The sequence below is a fragment of the Protopterus annectens genome, chromosome 8.part0, assembly GCF_019279795.1.
Source record: "Protopterus annectens isolate FY-2018-M chromosome 8.part0, PAN1.0, whole genome shotgun sequence".
NCBI lineage: Eukaryota > Metazoa > Chordata > Ceratodontiformes > Protopteridae > Protopterus > Protopterus annectens.
The window spans coordinates 1,348,104,418-1,348,127,866 of record NC_056741.1 but is presented as its reverse complement, the minus strand read 5'-3'; the positions used below and the strand labels follow the sequence as shown (position 1 = coordinate 1,348,127,866).

The 23,449-nt window shown below is 36.2% G+C and overlaps 1 protein-coding gene across 1 annotated transcript in view; it reads right to left on the bottom strand.

The window, feature by feature from the left end:
• TTC36 (tetratricopeptide repeat domain 36) overlaps positions 1-22,610 on the bottom strand; it is a 106,051-nt gene extending 83,441 nt beyond the window's left edge. The window contains exon 1 of the mRNA XM_044079064.1: positions 22,360-22,610. Coding sequence (XP_043934999.1) covers positions 22,360-22,471 — 112 coding nt within the window. The 5' untranslated portion in view covers positions 22,472-22,610. The remainder of the gene's footprint in view (positions 1-22,359) is intronic.
• Between the last annotated feature and the right edge of the window lie 839 nt (positions 22,611-23,449).

The window sequence follows — 23,449 nt, the reverse complement described above, 5'->3', positions numbered from 1 at the left end:
CCTTGTCCAGATTTCCTGCATTAACAGGTTGAGAGGTACGTGCAAATAAATTGCTTTATAGAATTAGGAATATCCAAACCTCTCAAATGTCCCCGGTTTTGGCTCAAAATGTTGCTCTCCCCTAATAATCCCACAGCAAAATAGCAATTTTGGAAGAAAACGTGGAGGGCTTACAATTAAGAAATAACTGTAATAATCAGAGTTATAGATTACTTTTATTTCAGAAATGCATGTAGATTCTTTTATTTTGTCAGCTGCTCAAGTTAGCAGTACTAATATTAAAAAAGTGTCCCTTCTTTGACAGGTTCCCAGCTGTATTGTGTGGCTATTTTATATTTTTGCATCACATTTTTGGTCCATTTTTCATAAAATTGTATTTTTTGGCAAATTAGTGGCAAATCATTAAAAACTGAAGTTAGAAAATAACAGACATTTGAGTTTCAGATTTCGTACCTTTCAGAAAATTCATACTAATGCAAGACCTACTATTCTATTATCTTTCTAAGTTTATAAGAGCAATATTTAAAAATTGTCCTTATTTTTGGGCCTTTGTCCCACTTCTATGCATGGCTCTGTCCATATTTCTTGTTTTGAGGTTGAGAGGTATGACAAATGTGTCAGGGCCATCACAGTCAGCCAGAGACATTTCAAATTGTGACATACTTGTTGCACCCCACCTCTCCCATGTAGTGACTCTGGATGTGTCGAAGCAAGGCAAGGAGCAGTTATGCAGTGTAAATGTGCAGAGTATCCCCCCATCCAAGGCTGACACAAGTGGTACTTTTATACTGTCCTTGATTTTGCAGAATGTTCTGGTTTCTATCATATTTTCATACTGTTGATTTATGCTTATTATTACTCAGAAAGTGCCTGTTGCTCTGTGTTTAAGTAGCAATGCTTTAATGACTATCAGGTAAGCTTGTCTGAGATTGTAAGATGCAAGTAAGCTTTAATAAGCATAATGTTAATGAATTGCCAACATTGAAAGCCTTTCTGTTGTTGCCATGCAGAGAATACTTACATAACTAGGTAATGTATAAGCCTTGGGCATTGAAATGCATATGACAGTATTTGTAATAAAGGACAGGATTACCTTATTTTAAGAAGCTCATTACATTTGTTGGAGACTTGCAGTCATCTTTGCAGGTTTTACCTGTGAATGAAACAGAATGCCAATCTATCATGTGTGGTCCATTACCTGTACAGTAATCCTGTAAGCAATGTATCTTGAGCTTGTTTCTTGTTTGCTTTACATTTTTTACTTTGATCATGTTTTCCCCATGAAACAAGTAGATAGTTGTCAGGCAGCAGGACTTTTTTGGATAAGAAGCATTTCTACAAGTGGGGGTATCACAGAGATTGCTACGTTCAGCATTTTACTTGGTACTTTAATAAAGCTGAATATAAATTATAATTAGAACTGCAGTGCAAGGAGAAGTGGTTTGAGTTGAGTGCTGCTTGTTTTTCTTATACTTGATTTTGACTGGCATTCCAGTAATGTATTTAAAAAGTAATTTATTTTTTCATGCCTCACAACCTTTTTATTTCCATCTAGATATTAAGTAAGCTGTCATGTAGCCAATGCATTGAAATATTTTTTCTTCTATACTTCATTTTGTCTTGATTGGACTCTCATAATGACAGTTTGGCACCCAGGGCAGTGTATTTAATTAAAGTTACAGTTTTTGTGGTTTTGAGCATAGCTCCTCCCCATTGTAGTTGGCCACACCCCTTCCCATTGACCCCACCCATTCATCTGTCTCCTGCAGCTCCCCTTTGATTTGAAGTCACCAGCCGCCACTGCCATACACCCAGGTCCTTAAATGAATGCACATTTTAAATCACTGTCTGCTGTATTAAACACCATTCATACATTCTACATCTCTCAAATCTTATATGCTTTGCTGTTGATACAGTTATCAACATATTATTCTCCTGTGCTCAAATGGTTTAAATTAGTCAAGCTATTTTGTCCTATCTGTCACAGATGTAACCTGTTTACCTATTTAAAGTTACCTGCATGTATACAATAAAGCACCACAAATGAAAAAGATAATTCTGAAGCTATGACATAGACGATTAGCCTGACTCAGACCTCTACAGAACATCCTGACTAACCTAGAGATTCACTTGTCCAACTGTTGTGTATTTGCCATGCCCCATTTGTAAGCCATGTAGCTATACATCTTATTAAAATGACACCAATAAATAGTTATTCTAATGTATTGATCATTGTTGTGTGTATGATCTTATCAAAGGCTGAAATTAAATCTATATAAATTACACCACAGCGTAATGTGTCATTTATAACGGTTATTGTATTATTATAGAACATCATGTTGCAGGTAAGTAGAGATCTATTTTCAGCATATGCATGCTTATGCAGAGTTTCAAGTCCTAGTCTTTTCAATTCTTCTCCGTTATTTTTCCATAAAAAATAAAGTAAAGTTATGGGTCTCTGTGACTATGGAATTGTCCTGGTCCCCTATTCCTTAAATTAATGTGTTTACCTTACAGACACAAAGTGCAGGGTTTGGTTCTCACATGGGGTAATTGGCTAGGCTTAAAATGACGCACAGGGGCAGTTAACCTAGTACTAATCTATGAAGCTATCAACCTATATGGGTTGAATAAGTGCATGTCTCCAGTCCTAAGGAGTCCCCTCATACTTCAATGACCTGGTGAATAACAACTACAATGACACGGTAAGTTCATGCTGAAGTGTTCTCAGGTCATTGTTGCTGACTCTGTTTCAACCATGTACTTTGTGTCCAATGTGCATTTTATTTTTCAATATAATCTAGTTTAATTTCAGTACCTGAAGTTAATGGGATATTCTTAGCACAATTTTTCACCACCTTTGTGCACCCAGAATTGTTTTGAATAAGATTTTGAAATATATGTATGAACTGTTGTGTTTGAGAATACATTTTATGATCTACACAATTTGTCAGTCTGTATGTTTTTAGTACTACCACAACTTGTACATTTATAAAATGTTGTTGTTGTTTCTTTCAGCTTTTCCCGGTTAGGGGTCGCCACAGCGGAACTTCGGTCTGCTAATGACTGGTAGCTGATTTTTACGTGCCGAGTTACCAGCCCTGATGCACAACCTTCAACGAAGGTACGCCCATTCACGCATGTCTCCACACAGAAGACGCTCTAGCTGAGAATCGAACCGGACAGCGTCTTACTGTGAGGCGACAATGCTACCGCAGCACTACCACCGCAGGTTTTTGTACATTTATAAAACGATTTTCTATTATGCACAATATCTTTATATACATTTTTTTCTAAAGTTTCCTGATCTTGTCTCACACTATGTTTAATTTGTCTGCCCAGGTCTATTATTTTGGTCTTCAAAGTTCTAGTTCTAGTTCGCCCTCACTCCCATTTCTTATATTTTTATCCAACATATTGCATGAATTCCACTTCTGCATTTCGCCAAACTGTTTAACATTCCTTCAGAAAGTGGTATCATTCTTTATTGTATGCACCACTTTCTGTTTGTGTCTTGTACTGTGGAGCTCAGGTTGTTACTGAAAAGGGTCTGTCAGCCAGTCCACTTACATGGTCACCAAACTGAAAGTAATATGTAAACAAACAAACAGCTGAGTAATGGGAACACATTAAATGATTTTATACAAAGATTAAGTTTAATTCATGGTACCTTAGAGAGCACAGCACAAATCTATTTGTTGTTCTACTTTTTTATTAAAATACACAATTAAATGTTTGTTTACAGGTACCATGTAATCTGTGTACATTATTGGTACAATTACAGGACATAAAACACAGTAGGTGGGTATTCATAAAGAAAACAATAGCACACTGTGTAAGGCTAAACTTTGCAGTAAGAATTATCATGCAGGACATATGCAGTTCAGAGATATTTGTACCATGATCATGGGAGTATGAAAATCTGAGTGGTCATTAGTATATACTTTCATAAGCATCATATTTGAGGGCGAACGTGAAAATATTTTATTTTGGTATGTGTGAATATGGCTGTTTGTGTCAACCATGTCTGTTAATTATAAAGATGTATACATATGTAAATAAATTCCATATGTGCAAGGATTTGCATACATACACATATGTATGTGTACCTAATTATATATTGAGATATGTATGTAACTATGCATGGCCAAAGGGAGTCACAAATTATGTTTTATAATTCCCACTACTTTTTTTAGATGACTTAGGTGTCAATTATGAGTTTGTTCTATGTTTTGTGTTTCGAACAAATTCAGTGATGATTGTTCACTGTACACGTGTCTGTGTGTGTGTGTGTGTGTTTATATATATATATATATATATATATATATATATATATATATACTCAGAACAAGATTTTCATTAAGTTTAGTTAGTTACACAAATATGGGTGTGGCTAATAGAGTGGAAGACAGTAATGTGATGCAGACTAGTCAGCAATCAGATATTCCAAAAGTATAATTCCATATTGCAGGATAACAACAGAACTTTTTGTGCCTTTGGGAAAGTGAATTGACAGAAAACTATGTATACAGTGTATGAATGTTGTATTACCTGGCCTAATATTCTATTCCATACTAAGTCATTATGGCTACATTAAAGAATACCAAGAAAAATTCAAACAAACCAAGGAAGCACAAATAGGCGAAAAAAACTCTCAGAGCCAAAATAAGTAAATGTTAGCGCTTTCGTTTACTGACATAAGCAAACTTCTTCAGACAAAGTGCAAACAGCACTGCTTCATTAAATACAAACAATTAATTACATCACCAACTAAATTGAGTTCCATGCCCACATTTAAAGAAATAGTTGAAAATATATATATATATAGAAAACTCAAATAAAACCATTTCTACACATGAAATGCAGACTTTAACATGAACGTCCAAATAAATAAAAATTAAACATTACATGATTTCCAAGAGTGGCTACATTAGCCTTGCATGTTTAACTACACCTCAGCATTATGTCAGACCTTTGCACAGACCTAAAGGTGACATCATCACACTGGTCATAGCTTGTGTATACTGTTGTGGATATTTGACAAGGTGATGGCAGTTCCATACTTGGACTGAGACAACACAGCCTTGTTTTCATTTGATGCATTCAAGTATGGAGTGCAGCAATGCAGGGCTTATCATCAATGTATAGCAGTTAGAGCAATCGCCAGAGGTGCCATATTGAGTAGGATCACTATTGTGTCACTGGCATGAGCTCTGCAGTCTAGTTGTCTAGATAATGCAATTTGTGTGAGCAGACTAGTTTTCATTCAGGGGCTGGGGTGTGCTTGTATGGCTTGGGTCATCCAGAAATATACTGGCAGGCATTATGTAAATGTCGTTGCTCATTCATGTCATGCTGAGTCTTCCAGTATGATGGCACTGTGTCTGGATACGTTTTGTCACGTCTCAGAACTACACAACACTGTGTTATGTGATGATATCATGTAACAGATGTACAGAAGTGGTTAATAGGTCTGTGAATACCATTCATGGATCTGGTCAAGGATACTGGTTCGCTAACATGTAGTTATGCCAGAATGAAAGTGTGCACATTTAGGCTCATAGATTCATGCATTAACAGTAGGCTATTGAGCCAGAGGAGCATTAGTAGCCTGGCCAAAATACCCCATATTGTAAGTACTCATTTGCATGGCTAATTTATAGTTACATTTAGACCCCTTTCAATGAGAGTTTCAGGGGCCAGACCTGGGCTGTACTTACAGTTGCACATCTATGTATCTAGGTTATGCTTAAAGAGGGTCAGGGAGCTACTTTGCATTATATCCAAAGGAAATCTTTTCTGTTAACAGGGGATTCTCTGGGATATATAGCTATCTTGCCAGCAAGTCCCATTTATGTTTTGGTAGAAGATGAGTTTTTTTGAACAGGTGTTTAGGATATTACTGAAAAATTATATTGTGCTGCTCTCTGCTTACTTCTGCTTGCTTGCTTGCTTACTGATGAATCAGAGACACATCATGACTCCATCTGTAGTCTGTTTAAAGTACCAAGCCTTTCAAATTGCACATTGATAAAGAAATATATTTTGCAGCTATAAGCACAGTCATAGATAACTTATTTTATAACAAACCACACATAGTCTGTCAGATTTGTAGCATATATTTACAAAGTTTTCCTTCATTACAGATATGAATGATGACTTCTACAAAATACCTCTCTCTGTCCTTCTCTCTCTGTCCTTCTCTCACATAACTGAATTACTACATAGAAAGCTAGTCACGAACACATTTCCTGGGAAGTCACATAATGTCTGTTTTTAGACTTTTCTATTGTCCTTTGTGATGTAAGCACTTTTGCTGATGTGAGGATGCCATTCTGAAAGGAAACATCTGTTTAAGCTGTTCCTACTAGAAAACATCACGTATTGCTGAATTTATAAAAAGGATGTCTGTTACAAACATGAGAAAATCATGTAATGCTTGTTTTCCAGTATTGCTTTCTTAGGCATTTCCTGATGCTGTGAAGAGAAGCCTGTCTGTTATACATATAGTATGAATGCACAGTGTAAACTCTATACATATATTCAAGCAAACTTTTTCTTTCAGCATATTTACAACATAATTAATTTCACCCTTATATTCATAGTATCTAACAATTCCTCTGTAATTAAAAATACTCAAAACATTTTATATAAAAACACATTAAGAAACAAAACCTTTAGTTTTTTTGATACAAGTTAAAATGCAATTTTACATAGTTAATACAATGAAAACATGTATTACTACCAAACCTGAATGTATTTAACAACTTTTTCTTTTGCAGACCATTCTGTGAAAATATTTTATCAGTTATGAGCTGTGTCTGTTTTAATTTTACTTGATTAATTTATTATTTTGCAATCACAGAATTTAATTTATGACTTAGAATTGTTTCATTAACTCTTTGCAACTGTTGAATTAACTATAAGAGACAATAACTATGTGCTACTACAAGCATTTATACACTACTGAAAACACACAATTTCAATGTCATTTTAACCATAACATTGTGGTCATGTCTTTGAACTGCCCATTAACATCTTGGTTGAATACTGATTACAATGTATCCTGATCAGTATGTATTTACACAGACTGTTTGCTATTTATGCATTTCAATCTAGTAGGTACCCTGGACCCATTTTTTTTTAAAACTTGTTTTTTCACACATATTTATTACTAGACATTCATTTAATTTGTACTGAATTCTTCTGCATTTGTACATACAAAGACTATCATTTGTACTGAATTCTTCTGCATACAATGACTATAAAGTACATTTAGTCTAATCTTACAAATTTAATAACATTAATATTAAGCAAAATCTTGGAAAATGTTTGTCTCTTTAGAAATATCTAGTGGAATTGCCACCAAATCCATATGTCCTGTTATTTTAAACTACATACTCAGCAATTAAAATATTCATGCTTTTTTATACCAACATTGTTTTGTCAAAAACATATTGAAAATAGTGACCATTCTTGCTATTAGAAACATTTATGCATTTTGCATATCTTTATTCTGTCTTGTATAGCTTTATCAATTTTAAGCCATCTCTTGTTTTTTTAAACCATCTCTTGTATAGCTTTACAATTTAACTGGTTGTAAATACAATTTAATTCTAAACAATACAATAATAACCATTATGATAGCTATTAACAACTTGTAAAATATCTTATCCTCTCAGGTTTAATCCAGTTTACCAGTATTTCTAATACACTAATACCTGTTTTTCCCTCCCCATAAAAGAGTATTGTCAAGAAGGAATGAGATATTTCTTCCTAAAGCTTTATTTTAGAACCTTATTATTTATTTTTATGTAGCTTTATTTCAGACCCTTGTCACAGTCTGTTTATACAGTCAGTGTAAAACTGAGAAAGTGCCCCTCCCTCTTATACAGTCAGTGTAAAACTGAGAAAGTACCCCTCCCCCTGTAGTACTTCAGCACTGTTTACCTGCCCTATGCTGTGAAAATAGAATGTATGTCAGCCTAAGACTATGGTTACACATTATTATAGACCCCTGTCTGATTTGATAATTTTTTCTAAAGCTTTTGCTGTTTACTACCTCTACCTCTAGTAGGTATTTACACCCTCCTGCACAATTGATTTGAACTATATGTATACTATAGCCCATTTGCTGGCTGTACTTGATGCAACTGAGGTTTTTTGTCCTTTTAACATTTACTTGCAAACAGATTATCAGTGACATCTATGCACAATTGTGGCATTTTATGACAATTACTAAATAGTGTTGCCTGTAAACATTTTAACAATTATGTTTTAATAACAATGATGTTTTAGAAAAACTCAAGTTACTTATCTGGCAATCAGTCTTGTTTATCTTATCTTTCCAGCATTTCCTGTAACTATTCATTCAGTCTAGGAAGGTTAGAGCTCACATTTCATATTCTGTAAACTATAGTTAATTCTTTTAGCATTTTTCCTTTAATGTGATTTGCATAACTATGCATTTATACAACATAAATAGACATCATTTTACAATTACCTTACATGGATTTCAGTATTTTTATTTATTTATCTATTTAACTATTTAACTGTCCTGCCATTAATTTTACAAAAACTGTTTGACTAATACCATCTGTGATTTTCTTTTTAAAATTCAGAATTTTAACTGTTTGGTGTTACTATATAATTATAAACAAATTGTAAAAAACAAAATAGATATTAGTTTAACCAACACATTTATATTTATATTATTTATATTTGCTGTTGTCTGCCTGTTATTCTTGTGTATTGTAACAGATGTACTCTAGATGAAAAGAACACACATGCATGTCTGTCTTGTATCTGTATATCTTTATACAAGCATGTCATGTCTTGTGACTTTAAATTTTTACTCTTATCAACTATTTTTATTTAATTTTTATACACTAGAACAGTTTTGTTTACCTTTTGACTATGCTAATGAATGGTATTCATATGCTTTACTTTACTGTAGTACTGATATATGTCTTGCTTTAACTGAATGAAAGTAAAACATTTAAGAATGATTTGTCCAGACATCAGATCCTACCATCCTACCATGTATGTTTAACCATTTTCAAAACATAAACATATTATAAAATATATTTCTTTTGCACAGATTAGCTGTGTATGCAGGAAATTCCCAGTCTTTGTCAGTTGAGCTAATTTATTTTCTTTATCCTGCAATTTCTGTTGAATTTCCTGTGATATTGCATGGTCTTTCTGACATTCTTTAGTAAGCTGTTCTGCTGAATTTGAAACTCCTATGCACTTTTGAAAAGATGTGTGTATAACTTGTCTAAGCTTCCTGAACTCATTGTGTCTGTCTTTTAGAAGTTTATTACATTTCTTTGTAACAAAATGTACTTGAGTTTCTATCAGTAACTGATTTGACTGTTGTTGCAACTTTGAAATAAACCTTTTACATCTGGTGACAGAACATAACTGTCTAACATTTGAATATAATGTCAACATAATAACTTTTCTTGGTTCTTTACCTTTACAATTTTTGTCTGTACAGTCTAACCTTTGGATAATGTCATGCACTGTATTTTTATGACATTGTACACACAATAAACATTTTATACCACACAGGATTTTATTTCAGATACCAGTCAAATATTATAATCCATTTGCATAATGCCTTACTATCAAATTGCAATTCATTTGCATAATGCCTTACTACTAACTTGCCCTAATAAGGTTTTACATTTACTAATATGCTGTATATACATTTATTCTGTTATTATTATTACCTCTATGGCATTCATACTGTATGTAACACAGAATAATTTTCTTACCAGTCAACAGACAGGCAGATGGCCAAGCTGCTTTACTGTAGATGGTTGAAAAGTTTCTGTAGTCACTTGTGAAGTTGGTACAGCAAAACTGGCAGATTCAGTCTTACATCTTCGTCTTGTACCTTTTCTGGAGAATTTATGGAACTGCTCCACCTTCCTGCAATGCAGTCTCACCGGATTTAGACGTCTATTAAACTGTATTGCTACAAACTGTTGAGAACTGTAGAAATCTGAAGTACTTCACATAAACGTTACTGTGCTTTTACAGGAGTGACATTACCCATTCACTCCCCCTGTTTTTGGATGCAGGCTAGGAACGTTGTCAAAGGATCACCATTGAAAAATTATATTGAGCTTACTGGATCCAAAGTATCACGTCAGGGTCACCATTGAAAAATTATATTGTGCTGCTCTCTGCTTACTTCTGCTTGCTTGCTTGCTTACTGATGAATCAGAGACACATCATGACTCCATCTGTAGTCTGTTTAAAGTACCAAGCCTTTCAAATTGCACATTGATAAAGAAATATATTTTGCAGCTATAAGCACAGTCATAGATAACTTATTTTATAACAAACCACACGTAGTCTGTCAGATTTGTAGCATATATTTACAAAGTTTTCCTTCATTACAGATATGAATGATGACTTCTACAAAATACCTCTCTCTGTCCTTCTCTCTCTGTCCTTCTCTCACATAACTGAATTACTACATAGAAAGCTAGTCACGAACACATTTCCTGGGAAGTCACATAATGTCTGTTTTTAGACTTTTCTATTGTCCTTTTGTGATGTAAGCACTTTTGCTGATGTGAGGATGCCATTCTGAAAGGAAACATCTGTTTAAGCTGTTCCTACTAGAAAAACATCACGTATTGCTGAATTTATAAAAAAGGATGTCTGTTACAAACATGAGAAAATCATGTAATGCTTGTTTTCCAGTATTGCTTTCTTAGGCATTTCCTGATGCTGTGAAGAGAAGCCTGTCTGTTATACATATAGTATGAATGCACAGTGTAAACTCTATACATATATTCAAGCAAACTTTTTCTTTCAGCATATTTACAACATAATTAATTTCACCCTTATATTCATAATATCTAACAATTACTAGTTCTGCAGATATGTAGCAGGTGACAGTGGACCAGATCATTTGAGGCTATGCAGGTTAGACAGACATTACCTCTCCAGAGTGTATAGGAAAACAGAAAAGAGACAAAGTGCTTACAGCCTGTCTGGGTAACTCAAGAAAGACATACCCTTGATTATTGTAATGAGAAAACAATGCAGTCTCTCAAGCTGGGTCATGTGCTTACAAAGGGTACATTATACTCTGTTAACCACCCCTGCTGATTAGGTAAAATGATTTCCTAATATTATTGGATACATAATGATCAAAAGATAATTAATTGTCAGTGAAAGTGCTCAGGTCCATAATGACCAGGTCAGTTTTGGCTAAAGACATAGCACTGGTGCTGAATTTCTTGGCATGTAGTTTTAGTGTGTGCTCCAGGCACCACTTATTGCTGCATGCTAGACCCTCTTGAAAAATCTAGAAGTAAGATGGCGTGGTAGTAACACTACAAGCCCTTGATGTTAGCCTTGACAGTAGAAACGTAAATACCAAAGGCAAGTGGTCCTGGAATTGATCACTGGGGGATACCATAGGTGAATACTCTTTTCAAAGAGAGTATGCCTCCCATCTAATAGACTTGGGTATGACCATTAATTAGCCAGTTTGTTGTCTAGCAGGTAACGTATGAGTTTACATTTAGTTTACTTAGCTTATCGATTATGCCAGAATGTAGGGTGGTATCAAGTGCCACATATAGGCAATGTAGAACAGTAACTCCCTGGGCGTGCAGTAACAAGTCACGCCTAAAACCCAACCCACTACCCAACACCCGGTGACATGTTGGAGTAATGAATGCATATTCATGCTGATGTCTTCAAGGGTCGCATGAATAAAAAAAAAATATATATATATATATATATATATATATATATATATATATATTTTTTTTTTTTTTTTTTTTGCAGGGGGCTGCACTCCCCCTGTACCCCCCACACTCCCTGCAAATTAAATATAGCAACTACGAGAGAGAGATCTCACTACAGTGAGGAAATGGATAAATCATGCCCAGTTGGCACGGCAATCACACAAGCCACAACCATTTCTGTGCAGAAAGCCTGGAGAGGTACTACTACAAAGCCTATATATATATATATATATATATATACAGATATATATAAACATAAAATAAAGACATACCGAGTCACCCATTTGCTTAGTTGTGGGATTTATTTCCATATTGGGAACTGGGTAAGTAGTCTGGTCAGCAATGCATCTCGGCCACAACAGGGAACCGTTAGAGAAAATGAGGAGAATTACAGTAGTAAGACCTGCATTATCAGATATGTAGCAAATACAGAATTTATCCATATTCAAGAATGCCTTGAAGTGCACGTCTGTCAGTAAAACGTAGAGGCTGTTGTTTTCAAACCACATGATTATAAACATAGACTGTGTTACAATACATACATACATATGCACATACATAGAAAAATAGCTACTATAACTTGTCATAATATAGGATCAATGGCATGAGATTTTGTTTGCAGCACTTAATTTTTACTGCCTTAGCAAAAAAGTAGCCCTCTAATTACCTACTGTAGTATAGTATGAATGGCACCGAAAAGTATATGAGTAAATGTACAGACTGCATTTTCCTCAACTTTCAAATGCTAAATCAGTGCAAACTAATTGTACTTCAATCAAACATTCAGGAAAGTGTGAAAGCTCAAAACATTTTACTACAATGAATGGCTGAAAAAAGTGAGAAAAGAAATTATGTAGGATAAAATCAGTATTAAACAAATAGTTATGGTGTGATTTTGAAGGACAACATAATGCATCAGCGGCTTTGTTTAACTGTCTTAACCCACCGGATGCAGAGTAGGAAGCGCCACCCAAACCCTACCCAACAACCAGCAGCAGGTGACATTGTACTAAATTCATGAATAAACATTTTGAAGTTTTACTTGTCTGCATGAATGTTCATCTGGGATTGTCAGCATGCGGAAAGCAGATAGTGCAGACTTGTTAGTTTACTAAAGAGATACAGGCCACAGTACAAAGATGCAGTTTAGACAATCAGTGCTTTAGTACTTGAGGTGAAAACACGAACATCCCTGCAAACAGCAGCTACAGTTCTGAGCTCCTGTAGTGTTACATAGACATCTGTTACCAGTGAACCAAAAGGAGACAGGTCTTGGGACTACAGTGATTTTTTTACAAAAAGATACTTATAGTGCAGAACTTTCATTTACTTATTTAATTTTTGTCTTCTGTGTCATTTTCATTTACACACTGAGCAGCTTTTTAGCTGAAGCATTAAGTTTGACTGCTGCTGTTTGCAACCTCATCAGTGCTTCTTGGCAAGTGCCTTGCCAATGGTGCAGGAATGCAAACCAGGTGTTCACACACAGACACACACACACACAAATCTTAATTTTTCTCTTCACTTTTGCAGGGGGACAAGCCCCCCTGCACCCCCTCTGTGGGGGGCTGCACCCTGCAACACCCGTGCTTAAATATACCAACTCTGAGATCGCACTACATTGAGGAAGAGGGTAAACTACAATTAGATAATGAATATTCATGATGTCAGATGCAGTTCTGCATGGCATATCAATCATGCATCATTTGCATTCTACATCACAGCCAGTAGGAATGTCAGTCACTCTGACCTTGCACATTCCTGCACAAAATGGCCAATGGGTTAAGACAGTGCAACAAAGCCACATCAGCTAATGAGAAAATACTTTTAGAACAGAGATTAGACTCAGGTCCAAAGCTACCTGACATTTTAAGAGAAAAGATGCAAAATATTTTATTCTTTTAGAATATTAGGACATTTGCTACTGAACAGGTTTCTTTGCAGGGCACAACTGTCCAAAGCAATGGTGTTCTGCAAAATGAGGAAAAATCTGTATACAGTAAACTCTCAGTTAACCGGAATTCAAGCAACCAGCAAAAAAAAAATTGAAGGAATACAGTACAATTTTCATGTGTTGCACTTTGCTTCCCCCCTTTCAGAAACATACCTTATGTTTTTTAGAGTTTTAACAAGGAAGATAGGAACAAACTCCCTCTCTCCCCACTCTGAGAACAAGTCAAACCAAACAAATAGTCAGTGATAGGAGTAATATATTACAATATGTAATATATTACTGTAATATATTACAGTTTCTAGTAACTTGTAATATAACTAGTTACCTTTTCAAAATAGTAACCAGTAATAGTAATATATTACTTTTTTTAGTAACTGGTAACTTAAATGTGAGTTACTTTTGCATAAACCAGTGGTTCTCAATGTGGGTGATATAGCCTCCTAAAGAGAGATGGAAAACTTCTGGGGTCCCTATATAGTATGGATAGTAATCAGATGTTAGGAGGTAATACACACTTTGAAATGGCAATTTGGATAAAAAATTACAACATAATGTTGGCACAACTCATAGCACATTCCATTCACAACAGATCATTAGAATTAGTCTGAAGTAAAATTTACTTCATTTTTTTTAGCACTGCAAGGAGGTGAACGCTAATGATGACCAGACTCCAGCCCTGCCCTGGTACTGTGGGACTCTGACCCACTAAAACATCCCCTAACACTGTGACAATTCCAGCCTGCTAGAGATCATATCCTTACATTGCAGTATAATAAATGGCATTTGTTCTTCATGCCACCATCATTTATCAGTTGAGCACCCAATGCCCCAACCCACTGCACCAAGCAGGACTCTTCAAGTGGATCTATGATCAACCAACTTTTGTCTTGACAATTTTTTGTTATGTTCTATTTAAAATTCTTTTCAGGTTTCGATTTTTAGTTGCTGAAAATAGACAAAATGTGACAGCTGCTGGCTGGTTTGGTTTAATTATTATCTGTGACTCTCTAGCTATAAAGCCCTGTCTTCTTCGTCTCCTTTCAGCTGTGCCGTTAGGGATCACCACTGTGGATCATCAGTCTGCAGAACAAGTGACAGTGGAGTTTTACATTGTTGAGTTGCCAGCCCAGCTCCCAACCGTCTTCAGAAGGCACACACATGCACACACTCACACCTAAGGCAAATTTAGAATGTCTAATCCACCTGCAGCATGTCTTGGGAATGTGGGAGGAAACTGGAAAACACTGAGGAAACCCACTTGAACACAGGGAGTGTAGATCATAGTGTGTGTGTTGTACTTTTAAAGCCACTGTAGTTCATGAGTACATGCATAAAGAGTACTGATCACGTGCAAGCAGAGTGGCATTGTGTGTAAGCATCTGGAGTGAAAGCATGTATGTGTGTAGCAGACAGTCAGTTAGCTAGTTCGTTTAAGTTTTATGTTCCAGTCATCCATCCTGATGTGTTTGTGTATAATAAATATCTTAAACAAACACCCAAGCCTCATCGTCTTATTTGAATACACAAGACGAGTGACATGTTGTCAGAATGGGATCCAAAGTCAAAACTTCTTAAAACCATAAGGCGCACACTCAGAAATGGAGGAATATACAACAGTGGCTCAAACGACTTATAAACAGGTCAGAAAAATTTTCCAGGTTCTTAAACTCATTTAAATGATTTTTCCCTCAATTAATATAAAGCGAAGCATTCTAAACCAATTACTGAATAAACAAAATGTTCAAAATTGAAATATACTGAAAAAAGTACTTGAAATAATTACGAAAACATTTGAAAAAATATCCGAATCATATAAAATGTTCAAAAAAGAGAAAACAATTGTATTTTTTCGCAATGTACTACTTTTTCACATTAACTAAAGCTATTCAAAGTATCTAAAGTGTGCAAAGTGTTGGCAGTGTGTTCAATATTGCAGTACAGTATTTTCAGAGAGTAATGTTATTTCAAAGAGTCTGTTGTGCAGCTGAATATAATTAGAAGTACCTGGTGTGTGTTTGACACTTATTTGGTATGGCAGAGGCATGTCAGAGACCTGGTCCTCTTGTGTTTGATAATAATATTGCTGAAAATTGGAGAGTGTTTGAGCAAGAATATATTTTCATACAGGCTCCTTTTTCTAATAAAGACGCATGTACAAAAGCATTTTTTTCTGCTTAATTTAGCTGGTTCAGAAGCCATTGAGAGAGAGCATTCATTTGTGTATGCATCTGCTGTTTATGCAGAGGAGGAGGATTACTTCCCTATTGTGGTACAGGCTGAAATGCGGAAAGACTCTGAGTGCTTAAAATGTAGATTTAGAGAAATGTGCAGCCCTCAAATGAATATTACAGTGGAAAGGCACATATTTTATACAAAAGATCAAAAGCCTGGTGAAACTTTTGCAGCATATATAGCTGACTTGAGAAACAAGGCAAAAACGTGCAGATTTGGTGATCTGAGAGATGAGTTGATAAAAGACAAGCTTGTGTGCGGTGTTAATAATGATGCAGTAAGAAAGAGTTTGCTTTGAGACAGATTTAACTTTAAGCAAAACCACAGAGATTTGTCAGATATATCAGCTTATAGAAAAGTACACAAATATGTTTACAAATGAGAACGTTTGCAGTTTCTTCCTGCATGAATGTTGATAGTATGCAGCACAAGGTTAAAAGGTGTAGGCCAAAGGGTTTGGCTCCCACAATGAAACCCAGGGCAACTTTAGTAAAACCCAGGGCACACACAGTAAAACTGAAAGGTGATGTAGCAAAACCCATGGTAAGTCTCATAGTCAACTGTTGTAATTGTGGAGGCAGTCATGAACATAAATGAGCAAAGTGCTTAGCTTTTGGTCAGCAATGCCACAGATGCAAAAAGTGGAATCACTTCAGAAAGCTTTGTAAATCTAGAGGTACATTCTTTTATTAAGAGAGAGCATTCCAAGAAGCAAGTTGATCAAATAGAAAGCTGCAACCCTACTTTTTATGTTGATTGTGTCTCTGTGCTTGAGGAAAAGGTTAATGCAGTAGATTTGTTGGCAAAGAGTGAAGTATTTTGTACTGTACTGATTAATGGGAGATCTGTAGAGCACAAAGTTGATACTGGTTCAAAGTGCAATGTCATGTCAGCAGAAATGTTTGCTAAGGTAAAAACAGGTGAAAAACTTTATTTGGCAAAGTAAGCAAAGCTTGTTGCTTATGGCGTTTAAGAGATCCAAACCGGAGGCTCAGTAGTGCTTTCATGCTATTCTGCTGGGAACAGCCATGACTTGCAGTTTTGCATAGTCAAAAGACACGTGCAATCATTGTTAGGCCTCAAAGATAGTTTGAAAATGGGACTGATGCATTTAATAAGGAAGTCCACCATGTAAGCATTAACAACAATGAAGGTTTCACATAGAATATTTTTTTCTGAATATGCTGATATTTTCAAAGATATGCTTGGCAAACTCCTCGTTACATACTCCATTAAGTTAGACCACTAGGTAAGGCCAGTTGTCAGACTAGCACAGAAGGTTCCAGTAGCAATGCAGGCAAAGTAAAAACAGAGCTAGACAGAATGGCACATCTAGCAGTAATTTTTCCAATTATAATCTAACCAGTCATTTCTTTGAATGTGAGTTTTAGTGCCATTTCAATGAATGTGAGTTTCAAGGGCAGAGATATTTATGTGGTCATGCTAAGTCTATTTCACTGTGAGACTGTATTGTTTGTTTAGCAAATGGTTATCAGTGTTTGTGCTCTTTTGTACCATTGTAGAAGTAAAGAAAGCAATATGTACACTGACAGGTTTGAACAGTGTTTATGGTAACTGGGGAGAAATAGCCAAGTAATGGAACACTGGAATTGTTGGGTATTGGGCTGCTTTGGGGGATAGGGGGTTGCCAAAGGAAGGGCTGCTCTGGGGGGGACCTCAATGCGAATTAGCAGTAATTGCTTTATATGGACAAATTGAAACCTGTTTAACAGAGCCAAAGCTGTTCAAGCAGACCAGTGGGTTCATTTAAGGTTGACTGGGGAGCATTCCACACAGGACAGGACTTCACTTTTTTTTTTTTTTTGCTAAAATAAAAGTTTACTCTTGCAGCATTTCAATTGTTTATGCTATTCCATATACATATTCAAATATAAAAGTGTTTTATTCATCTATTCAAAAAAAAAAATTCATTCACTGCAGGTTCATGTTTTCAAAAACATTTAACTTTATCTTTTTTTTTTTTTGTATTTCTGGCAGTCCCTTTACTTTAAGCTTCAGCCAGTCAGATACACATTTTGACAGACGCTTCAGTTAAGAAAGATTAAAAGTAGTTTCCATTTGCAATATATATATTCCAGGTACATCCATTTATTTTTCTGCTTAATGCTTTCAGAAATGGAAAGTCAAAGTTCATTTGAACAATCTGTGTACATGGAATTATTTGACCTAATTATGAATGATGGAAAAAAACATTGATGTGAAATGCAAGCGATGTTCGCCGACAAAGAAGCCCTACAGAACTGCGTTAAACAGTACATCGAATTTAAAAAAGCATTTTCAGACATCACATCCTATCACAATTGGAAAGCTAAATAGTCTGAAGAGGAAAGTATTTGATTCAGGGGCTGACAAGTTGGACAAGGAATCATTGACACAGCCATCTATAGCAGCAGTCATTGGTTCTGGTCATGTCACACAGTCCAAGGTGGATAGTTTGATCACTGATTTCGTGGTGAATGACATGCAGTGTTTCAACATTGCTGAACAGCCATCCCTCATCAACCTTGTAACTGGCCTGCAACCAGGAAAGGTGGTCATGAGCAGGAAAGCTCTTGCTGAATGAGCTGAGAAGCAGTTCAGTGATATGAAAGAGAATCTGATGGAAACCTCAGCAACAAAAAAAAACTGCCACTAAAACCAGTAACACAAATACAGAGACGGAGCAGAGAAATAAAACAAGACCAAAAACTCAGACTTTTTAATGTTAGTGTTTTTGTCCAGATATAATAAAACAAACGTCTTCAGGAAACCTTAGCAAGCATTTCAACTGTTTGTACAATGGCTGACATTTGGACTCATCAGAATCACAGTTTTGTTGGTGCCACCTCCCACTGTATTGACTGTGACACACTTCAAAGAAAGCTGCTTTGTCATGCTGAAGATTACAGGGGAGGCACACATATGATTTCATAGCATTAACTCTTGAAAGCATTCCCATCAAGACAAGATAGCTCAAAAGGTGTGTGCAGCAATTACTGACAATGGCAGAAATTTTGTAAAGGCTTTCACTGTCTTCTCAGAATGTGAGGGATCTGAGACTACAAGCATTCTGTCCCAAGACGAGGATGATGATGGTGAAGTGATTTACAACAGAGTGACAGCTGTGTTGAGTCAATCAGGGCAAAGCGAGAACACCTATTCACTGACTCCCCATCTGAGATGTGCAGCAAACACATTGAATCTAGCTGCCGTTCACAATGCTGAATCTGCTTGACGCACAGTATAAAAAGATCATGTGAAGCACCATGGCCAAATGCTATGCTGCTTGGAACAAGACTAGTCGCAGCACCCAAGCTGCTGAGATGGTTAGAAATAAGTATGATCTGGCATTGATTACTCCCAATGTGACACAGTGTAATTCCACTTTTTACGTGATGGAGAGAATTCGCCTCATTGCAACTTGGGGTGAAGGCTTGCTGAATGAGATATATGAACACATTGGAGTTGCCATCTTTAGGCCTGCAGAAATTACCTTTGTTGCTGAGTTTGTGCAGGCAATGCAGCCCCTGGCAATGGCTCTGGACATCCTGCAGTCAGAGCTAAAAAGCTTCATGGGAATACTGATCCCCACCAATACATACATGAAAAACAAATTGTCTGAAGCCAGGCAGTCTGTGAAGCTTGTTGTGCTGCTAGCTGATGCTCTTCTTAAAGGTATTGAGGCTCAGTTCCATCACCTTCTGAAGCGTGAAGAGCTCATTCTGGCTAGCATAGTGCATCCACAGTTCTGTTTGCAATGGATGGACAATGAAGAGCAGAAACTCAGAGGCAAGGCTGTGCTCCTTGATGCCATGCAGAAACTAGAGGAAACTGCATGTGGGTCATCTGAAGTTTCTGCATTAACTGCCAAAGACAGCTTCTTCAGCTTCAGAGTGTTGACACCAGCCAGTGTCAGCATATCTTCTCAGATAGACATGTATCTGGCTGACCCTTTCAGAGAAATATCTTTTCTCAACAGTTACCCTATAGTCAAGATATTTATGAACACCAATACAGCTCTGCCATCTAGTGCACCCGCTGAACGCCTATTCAGTCTTGGTGGACAAGTGCTGGATGCAAGAAGAAATAGACTCACCGACGAACACTGAAATGTTGCTCCTTCTTCGAGCCAACATAAATGTGTAGTCATTGTGAATAGCTACATAAAGTGATATTTTGGTTGACTTTGTTATGTTAACAGCCTTGTTAGACTTATATGACATTTTCTGTAAGCATTTCTTGTCAGCAGTATTAGTTTTAGCAGATTAGCCTAATGTACATTGTTGAAGATTTGATGGGTTGTAACATGTTATGGGTCTTGTGTTGCTTGCTGTGTGTACTTTGGTTTAAGTATTAAACTGTGAGACTCTGACTATAAAGACTAGTCTGTAGGACTTTGTAAAATGCTATTCATCATTACTGTAACACTGTGTATACAACTGCAATACACTCGGATTCATGTGCAGTAAGCATGTATTCCTCACACACAAGTATTGTATAAGTAAATCTGAATATGAGAATTGATAAACTATACTTATGTAAAAGTAACTCAACAGTAACTAGTTACTTTTAATTAGTAACAGTAATATATTACTTTTTTAGAAAAGTAATAAGTAATAGTAATATATTACTTTCACTTAAAAGTAACTAGTAATAGTAACTTATTACTTTTATAAGTAATCAACACAGCACTGCAAATAGTATAGGGTACAGTATTAATCAGGCCTGTTTTTAACAGTAACTGTCAAGCAACCAGAAACTAGTTATCTGGCATCTACCAATCCCCATGGGTGCTGGTAATATGAGAGTTTACTGTAATTATAAAAGTGTACCTGCATGAATACAGACACACTGACAAGCAACACTAATAACAGACCATATGAAAAATTACTACCAGTGGAGGGTTTGTAGCAACAGGCATGAAACAAAAATACTATTGCTTTGGCTTAAATAGACACAGCTTTGCAAAAACAAGTACACAGTAAAGTAGACATCATTTCATTGCTACAGAGGCTCCAGGTCTGTGTGTGACAAGATAGCATCTCCAGCTGAGTAAAATCCAGTCATTCAACAAATCTAATTGGCAACTGGACTGGTGGGGGAAGGAAAATACGAAATGGCAAACTTCTACTGTAAACTCTTAGCACTTCTTATAACAACCCCCACCTGCAGTATGCTAACAAGGCTCTTTGAAAACCTTCCCTCTGGATTAATGTGGTTTACACAGTACTAAAATGTAAACTCCTCTAGCAAAAAAAAAAAATCTGAGATAGTGCCCCTTTAAAGAAACATATAAAATTTAACATACATTGAACTGCAGACTTTTGTCATACTCAAGAGAACTTAACTGTTTAGAAACTCTAACGTAATTCATATTCTACCTGTACTCTGTATTGCTATTACTTAGTACTGCAGATATGTTTATGTAACAGCAAAATCCTTGCAGATGAAAAACTTGTCAGTGCTTATAGCTTTCTCCCTTCTCAATGTCACAGAGGTTCACATTACAATTCTTCCTGTCAAGAGTGATGCAAGACTGAATGCTGTGTTATGAAACTGATTATAAGTTAAAGGGGAAAATGAACTCTGAAGTAACTCTAGGGAGCAGACATCACAATTTCCTGGTAATGAATAATGAAGTGTGCCTGGCATGTAGGTAGACTTGTCTGCAGCTATTGCTGTGTGTGTGTGTGTGTGTGTGTGTGTGTGTGTGTGTGTGTGTGAGTGGGTGAGGGGAGGCTGTAGTACTTGTGGCTCCTTAGTGTTTTTCACTGTTGACAATATCTGACGTTAATTGCTGAAGCAGAACTAGGTGAGGTTATACTTTGTGATGTAAACTGTTAGTACCTGTGTGCATGTAAATGCATAAATAATAATTCTGCTTTATGCATTTAATACCTTACCAATTCTTCCTGCCTCAGTGGTAGAAAGGTAAACGTGTCTATCTTATCCATCTTAGGGGCTGGATAAAAAAATGTTGAAAAGAACTACAGACATTATCAGGAAGATGACAGTACATAATTCTTTATTTCCCTGTTTATCATCTTTTGGCACACACACACACACACACACACACACACACACACACACACACACACACACACACACACACACACACACACACACTGGACAGACAAACAGCAAGAATTATAAAGGACTGGAGAGATTCTAATGATGTATGCTAGTCAACTTTTATAGTAGCAGGTCCAGTAAAAAGTGGCAACAAAGAGAAAAATTATTCTGAAGAAGATTCTGTTCAGAACAGACATTGATTCAAAAAAGAGCATACATCCTACCATGTTCTTCTTTATTCTTAGTGCAAAAACATAAAACAAGCTTTTCCCACAATATAATGAACTGTTCGTCAGTCCCAGTGAAAAAATAATGACTTACCATTATCCTGGATTAGTTCTTCTTGTTCTGCGTCCTGACCAGGGATATCACCAAAAGGGGTATTGGGGTTAAAGATAGTCTGCAAAACTGCCTTATCATTGATTGTAGCCATCTCTGTATTGTCCAGTACAAAGAAGAATAAAATTGATTTTTCTTCTAAAAACTAAACTTTTCAGGGAAACCAGCAAGAAGTATGCTATTAAGTTGATTAAACCAGTATGTTTTCACTGTGCTGCAGAGATTAAAAGATGCTTCCAACCAATAGAATAGGGGGTGGAGAAGCTACGTGTACAGAGGTGTTACGTTAAGGCTTTTGAGTTGTTTATTTAAACTTTGCATCTAGTACTACTCAAATTAGCTTAACCTAAAGCCTATGTTACAGAGTTTCAAATAGTTAAAGAGAAACATGTGAACAAATTAGAAAACGACTAGTAATATGTGAATATAGCAAAAAGCATTCAGCAGATATCAGCTGAGTAACTGCTTGATTGTGTTCTAGTCAGTATCTTTAAAATGTGAACAAAACATATTTCCTGGAGAGGAGTTGTACAGCATTGTTGACTGCCTCTATACTGTCTGTATTCCTTACAGAAACTGTCCCTATCTGTTTCAAATAAAAGAATCAAATCTAAGGAAAACTGAGAATGATCTCTATCTGGAAAGTATCCCATGTTATACCTCTACATAAAGGCGGTAGCTCCATAGAACTATCAAACTTCAGGCCCATAGCCATTCTATCTCCTCTAGCTAAAATAATGGAAAAAATGTGTCCATAAACAACTCATGTACCACCTAATTCAAAGTAAGCTGCTGGCTGACTCTCAGCACGGCTTCAGGCCATACCACAGCACCACCTCAGCTCTTCTCTTTCTCTAATGTCATTAACCATAACCGTAATAACAACCTACTTTTCCTCTGTTCTCTTTCTAGATCTATCCAAGGCTTTTGATATGGTTCATAGGTAGGTACTAGGCTATTGGCCCTGGGGCCTATACAAGCCCAGCCAAAAAGGTACCCTGGCTTTTGCCACCAAAGAAAATTATTTTCCTGTGCCACTATCGAGCAGAGCCACAGAGGTGATCCCCGGGGT